General features: G+C 39.0%; 1 protein-coding gene across 1 annotated transcript in view; it reads right to left on the bottom strand.

Annotated features, from left to right (window-relative positions):
* Positions 1 to 322: 322 nt before the first annotated feature.
* QSER1 (glutamine and serine rich 1) overlaps positions 323 to 7,368 on the bottom strand; it is an 82,871-nt gene continuing 75,825 nt past the window's right edge. Inside the window, exons 12-13 of the mRNA XM_034769924.1 lie at positions 5,065 to 5,160; positions 323 to 2,822 (exon numbers count right to left, since the gene is read on the bottom strand). Of these exons, the coding sequence (XP_034625815.1) occupies positions 2,682 to 2,822; positions 5,065 to 5,160 (237 nt within the window). The 3' untranslated portion in view covers positions 323 to 2,681. The remainder of the gene's footprint in view (positions 2,823 to 5,064; positions 5,161 to 7,368) is intronic.

Below are 7,368 nucleotides of genomic sequence, written 5' to 3'. Positions count from 1 at the left end.
AGGGTGCTTCCTATCTTCTATAGGCAGAGTGCTCAGTCTACTGGCCTTGGGAATGAAACAGAGCTGGAATTGAAGCCAGGTCTCCCTCCATGGCAGTGCAGAGCACTGCGAATGACTGGCCATCCCTTTTTCTTTTCAATGTACCTGCTTTTATGAAAAGACCAGCTTCTCCATAAGCCACTGCTTAGTTTCCAATAGTCTGAAGGCTTAGTCTGGGGCTTGGGGCGAAATGACTGGTTTCTTAAAACTTCCATTCAGGCTCCTACTGGAAGCATAAAGTAGAAACATATAAAATTAAAAATGTAAAAACGTCTTCCATTTGTTTTTTTCATGGGTGTATTAGGAAGGCACCTGTGGCTAACAAGTTCTGACTAGTACTTTGCTGTATAACCAAAGAGCCAACCATATTGTTTGCTCAATCTATGTCATCATGCTTTTATTTTTAAATGATAGATTAATGTATATTCTAGATAAATGTCTATATACTTTAGTGTTCATATTTAAATTAACAGATTTTAAATGAATACTATTAATGTTTGTAACATTGCTAATTGGTACCACCTCATTAGTTTAATTACAAAACCGGGGGGTGGGGGGTGTTGAAGCAGTTCATCCCAGATTCAGTACTGCATGAGAGAAATATAGCAGATCTCCTACCCCGTCACACCTCAACTCCCTCCTTTTCACTGAAAGAGCAAATTACCTGCATGATGCTTCTTAACATTCTACACTTCCTAAGTCAAAATCCATACCGCTCCCCTTGATTATGGTACGCATAGCAGTAACACAACGCACCTCCTATCATGGTAATAAACTGCCTTTTTAAAGCAGGTACAGTATGAAGAAGCTTTAAAGTAAACAAGGGACATTTACTAACTTCCATTGTTCAGTCAGTCTGTTCATAGTAATGTGCGTACAAACTTTAAAGGAGAATTATTGCTTTTAACAAGGTGAAAACCCTTGGAAACATGGCAAACATCCAACTTAACAAGGATCTAACTCTATCAGTTAAAATGACAAATTAGGGTTTCGAAAATCAAAATGTGATTACTCAAGATGGTATCATTTCATTTTCACATCTCTTCATTATATTCTTTACAATTCTAAGGTCTAATGAATATATTAGCAGCTAAATAGGATCAAAACAGAAAACAAACCACATTGTATACAAGCATGTCCTATTTGGCCAATCAATGGTGCACCCTGCTTTCCTGGTTGAAATTAAGGCACTAAGTGGCAGTTAAAGGATAAAAATTAAAAAAACAAAACAAAACCCAAAAACCGTTATCTGATGAAAGAATAACGTCTCTTTCTTTTGGGCCCCAGCATGTATACAGTTTGAATGACTGAAAGTAAGGCATTCTGTTGGCAAACTTAAAGACAATGTTCTACTGTTTTGAGCCTATTACATTCGTTGTCTGAGTGGGACTAGTGGCACTATTAACTGTTAAGAAACTGGATGAGAGGGATGCTACAACAGTATGTCTGAAGATCTAAAAGGCACCAAAAAGAGAATAGCTCTGCCACTGCCAATTCTAAAAACAACTATGTAAGCTGTGTTTAACACTGCATATAGTCTATTCACAATCATAAATCTTTGTTGACCAGAAGATAAAGTATAGTAGCTTTTCATTTAAACTCTCAGTTAATCAGGGGCCAGTTTAGTAAGAAATTTATTTTCACGTATGAGAAAATAACTGCAGTGTCTAACACAACTACACTTAAAGCAAAACTAGTCTATTATGCATTATTCTGGTTAACACTGAAGAAAACCTGTATAAACAAAAAGGGCTACCTCAAGATATATAGTTTACAATATGAAATCAACATATAAATGAATAAGATTTACTGAAAACAATGTAAAGTGTATTACAAAGATACATGAAACAACTTTAACCACAATATTTTCTCTGTGAAAAATACAACTATTAGTGAGATAAAATGTACAATTGAATTTTTTTTCCAAAAGAAAAAAACAAAAAACACAGTATAAAGGAAAATATTTTTCTTCAAAACAGGGAAAATAGTTAAGGTCATTGTCTTTCATTACAATATAATTTGACACAAAAAGCAGTCATCGGATTGCACCAACTCCATGTTCAGTCTCCTGAACATGATAATAGTAAAAGGAGTCCATAAAGCATAATTACATTTCTGGATTTTATGATGGCAATATTTGTATACAGAATTTGATGTCACACCAGCTCTGTTTACAAAATGCATAATACTCTAAATTTCATGGCCAGACAGAAATGCAAATATTAGTTTACCCCAGCCCTGACTCTTTTTGGTGTTCACCAGAGTCAGAAAAAGCCATAGTATTTTAAGTGTTATTTCTGTAGCAATAAAGAAAAAATTATACTTAGTGCATGCTTTATCATTTGTCAAAAACATTTCTGAAAATAAAACTAAGTTACCCAATAGGTTTACAAAATAGAAAAATCATTATTCAGGTTAAAATGTGGTGATGTTTATGTTTACTTCCATCTCTAGAAGACTCATTTCCTTGGCAGCATCACTTTTCCTTAGCAGGAGCCAAAGTACAAAGTTCCATAAGAGAAATAAAATGCCTATGAATAAGAACGTAGTCTGGTATTGTAAGAGAATCAGAGACGTTCTCTGAGCTTTCTTTTCCATCAGGTTAGTGCTGTAGAAAAATGTGAGATTCTGAAGAAAGTTTGTTATGAACACTTCTGCTGTACATGATTCAAAAGTTCACCAAACTTTTCAAAAAGATCCTCCACCCATTTTATATTTTTCATGCACAGCTGAACAATCTCCTCCTGTCCTAGATCTGCACTCTTTTTCTGAACAGAAGAAATCTATTTAAAAGAGAGAAAGAGAAAAAAAACATATTAGCCTGCCTCTGTTACTCATTTAAAATGTAGCATGCAGCTCTTAAAAACTTCCTTGATCCATATGCTAATGTCTGCAAAGTGGTAGAAATTCGTAGCCAAGCTTTATTTGTCCAGAGCCATCTTTTCTGCAGACACGGCTAGCTAAAGTCCAGGTCTATTATTCATTACTGAAGTGATATAGTTAAAAAAATATCAATCTAGGGTCTGATTTTCCAATGTGCTAAACACCTTCAATTCCTGGTATCTTAAGAAATGTGTAGGAATGGTCATAAGAAATGCCATACATGTGAACAATGCCATGTCGACTTAACACTCTTAAAATATAAGATCCAATAATATAAATAAATGCTAAGATATTTTAAAAATATATTTAAAAACCATGCACAATTAAAAGGCAATACTGTCTTATTTGCTAGAGTTTGATAACTGGTCTATAGTTTACAATAGAACTGTAACAATGCAATGCCAGCAGGGATAAAGACAGAACTTGTCAATTGATTTTCAAAATTGGCTTTAGGATACTTAAAGAGGAAGTATACAAATAATTAAAGATCTTAGTCTGAAAGAAATAAAGTATATTATTCAAAAACCATAAACACAGCATGAGGAAATATAAAAATAAAAAACAGTTGTGCCTTCTTTAGTAAAATTAGGAAGAATGAACTTAAAAGCAAATGAATTATTATGAATACACAAATACGATTTTTTTAATATTAAGTTTAAACTATTATATATTCCCCCCAAATTTTTTTGTTAAAAAATAGTTAAAAATGCTCTAGTGTTAACAACACATCTATAAAAGAGGCAGGATATCAATAGTTAAGTCCTCACCAACTCTTGCAACCTTATTGTCCAGGGTTTCATGAACCATCAGAATTGAACTCCACTTCTCTTGCTGCAGACCCAATCTAGGGCAAACCCGACTTCCTTCCATGCTCCCTTCACACTATGCTTTTTCCCTCCCTCTCTCCCTTTTACCTTGTTACAAGACAGCCTAATGCTCATAGTATTTCTGCTACTCTCAGAGGTCCCCACTGTTCTGTGAATTGTGGGCTTGCAGAACTGAGTGGTGATTTATTAGTGTGTTTGGAGGTGGAACCAAGGCTGTACATGGCCTGAGTGTGTGAGAGAGTGTATGCATGTGTGTAAGCAACTTAGTGCATTTGCATCCAGGCACTGGCACCAAAGGGCTCTATTGGTAGTTGTGGCCTCTGTTCACCGAGGAAGAAATATCATAGGGAAACCTTGATATGCCAATGCCTTATGCAGAGGCAATGGGCTACCTCTTATCCCTGACTCTCTGCACAGCCACAAACACCCCAATCTCAGGCTCTCCTTCCCCCGCCTCAAAGCCTCTTCCCTCCAGATCCCCCACGTCTGCTAAAACACCCTGAGTCTCCCAAAGTCCCATTCAGACTATCCTCCAGCATCCCTACTCAAATCTCATGGGTCTCTGAAGGTGCCTCTCATCCACAGAGCACAATCCTCATGCCTCTGGCTACCTAGCATGCCTCACCAAGGATTTGTGCAAAGCACAGGTGGTGAGACATGTCATAAAACAGAAACAGCTGCTGGTCTGAGCAGTTTTGTCAGTTAATCTTGATGAAACTCAATTAGGTTAATAAGCATATGTGTTTAATTTAAAAAAAAAAAAAAAGCCTTACGTCCAAAAAGTTATCAGAATGTGTGTATATGAGGATGCAAAGTGTGTATGTTGGCAAGACAGAGAGAGAGAAATTTGGAGTCTGTTGGGACTGTGACTGTTTAGTCAGAGGGACTGAAGAACTGGGAGAAGAACAGAATATTTTTTAAAAATTGGTGTTTTTAAATGTTTCTTCTATTAAAGTTAATAGTCTACTAAAAAAGTTATATAGAAAATCCAGTTGTCCTAGGAAGAGTTACTGTCCCAAATGTACAGTTTAATTTCAATTACTAAAATACAAAAGAGAACATTTTAATCAAGTTATATGCTAATGACAACACAGGCTCAAATGTCAGCTGTTGATTACCTTGTATTGGCTGGAAAAAGTTTCCAACAGTTCCAATAGAATCATTACTTTGGTTGGGTTAAAAATCAGAAACACATTTAGCTGCCTCATACTGATGTTTTGATAATGCTGTTATATACAGATCATTTAACTTTCTGCACTACTTCTTAATTCATCTAAAAATAATGCCACATATAAGAAGCAGAACAAATACTCACCTCCTCTTTACATGTCAAATATATGTGGTATTTGTAATGATGGAGTGAGTGATACAAAGTGTACAACTGTATTTTTTCTGGATCTACAGTAAACTCCTGCAGAGAAAGAGAATTATTTTTAGGCAAATTAATGATATTTGTTCCAAGATAGGCTTCTTATTACCAAATGGATCATGTCAATTTTAGCAATTCAGAAATAAAAGGTGACTATCATCATGTCTGAAACTGCATCAAGAGATATGTGACATCAAAATGAGTATACCTTTACCCACTTTGTTTCTCATGTAAATTTAATGTCTTCTTTAAAGGTGGGTTTAATAGTTCTTTCAACCACTCTGAACATATGGAAGGTGTGTTAGCTTGCCATTTTTCAAGTATTACTGACATCTCTAAAAATAGCAAAAGATGTAGCTATTTCTTGGCGTTCACTTAGTCTATCAAATTCTGTATAGATTTTTGGAGAAGAGCAAATCTTTGTCTTAGGAACTGTGGAAAGAGCTTGCATATATTGCTGCGATAGTTTTTTTTTTCCAAAAATTTCAAAAATATGTGGAATATATTCACTGGTTGGTGGCATCTCCTGCATCTACTGATGTTAGCTAAACTTGCTTTAGGTATGTCTTCCAGTATCCTATAAAATCTAGTTAAGATTGTCCTGAAAAAGCCACAAATAGGAGTTATATGTATTTCTCTAATATTTCTTTTCAATATTTTTTTTTAACAATAAGATATGAAACAACTTCTGTCACTAGAGATAAATGAGAAGCTACAACAAAGAATTAATTTATGTATATGCCTGGCCTATGATGTGCCTTATGATCAAATTTAAGTTTCTCCAATGGAAACATTAATTTTTCCATGTACTGTCTAGCAGCTATTGTACAGTTTACAGTAGGAAATGTAATTAAACGTTAATATTAAAGGCTAAACTGCCACAAGCCGCATGTAAGGGCAACATGTTGTTGTGCTCTGCCAGAAGCTTCCCCATATTCCCCCCCTGGCTCTGGTGGGAGAGGGATGTGTGGGGAAGGGGGCAGTGTACCCTGAACCAGGCCTAGACCTGGTCTAACATTTGCCGACTAGCACAGCTGTGCTGCCTGTTACACTATGGAGATGGAAGGGCCACCACCTAAGGCTGAGTCCATTCCCTCCTCCTGCCTGTGCAAAAGGGGGAGCAGCAGCAGCAGCTCCAAGGAGACGATTTCCTCCTGGTCCCTGGGATGTGAGCAGATTGCACAGGGGAGTAAGAGATTGCCTTATACCTCCTTAATTCCTTGCTTTGGCATACAGGACAGGCCGTGATGGGTATGTCTACACAGGAATAAAAGATCAGTGACACAGCTGTAGCTGGCCCAGGTCAACTGACTCGGGCTTGCGGGTTTCAAGCTGTGGGGCTAAAAATTGCAAGCTCCCAGAGCTTGGGCTCCAGCCCAAGCCCGGAACATCTACATAGCCAACTTTTGAGGCCTAAAGCCGAGCCCTGTTTCAGCTGACCTGGGCCAACTGTGGGTTTTTTATCCCTGTGTAAATGTACCCAATGTGGCCCTAAATACATTATTTACATATACACATGATTCCATTCAAGGGGGTGGGGGGGGGGAAATAGCTCAGCATTGGCCTGCTAAACCCAGCATTGTGAGGCGGCCACTTAGGGATCTAGGGCAAAATCAGTACTTGGTCCTGCTAGTGAAGGCAGGGGGCTGGACTCAATGACCTTTCAAGGTCCCTTCCAGTTCTAGGAGATAGGATATCTCCATTAATTTATTATTTTAATTATTGTGTGGAATATTGTTTTAATACATGCATTTTGCTTACCTATTTGGAATAAACTATGTAGAGTTGCCAAGTTTCTAATTGCAGAAAACTGAAAACCCTTGCCCTGCCCCCTGCTTTGAGGCCCCACCCCTTCTCCTAGGTCCCGCCCCCACTCCCTCCATCCCCCCTCCCTGCGTCACTCGCTCTCCCCCACCCTCACTCACTCGCTCATTTTCACTGAGCTGGAGCAGAGGGTTGGGGAGCAGGAGGAGGTGATGGTTCCGCTGGGGGTGCTGGCTCTGGGGTGAGGCTGGGGATGAGGGGTTTGGGCTTCAGGCTGAGGCAGGGGGTTGGGCTGTGGGAGGGAGTACAGGCTCTGGGCTGAGGTTGTGGGCTCCAGGGTGGAACCAGAAATGAGGGATTCAGGGTGCGTGTGGGGGCACCAGGGGGGGTTGGGTGCGGGGGGGGGGGGGGGGGGGGGCCGGGGGGGGGGGGGGGGGGGGGGGGGAGGGGAGAAGCGGGCGGGAGGGGAGGGGGGGGGGGGGGGGG

Source organism: Trachemys scripta, chromosome 4 (assembly GCF_013100865.1).
Source record: "Trachemys scripta elegans isolate TJP31775 chromosome 4, CAS_Tse_1.0, whole genome shotgun sequence".
NCBI classification, from domain to species: domain Eukaryota; kingdom Metazoa; phylum Chordata; order Testudines; family Emydidae; genus Trachemys; species Trachemys scripta.
The sequence above is the reverse complement of the archived record's forward strand: the minus strand, read 5'-3'. Positions and strand labels throughout refer to the sequence as shown.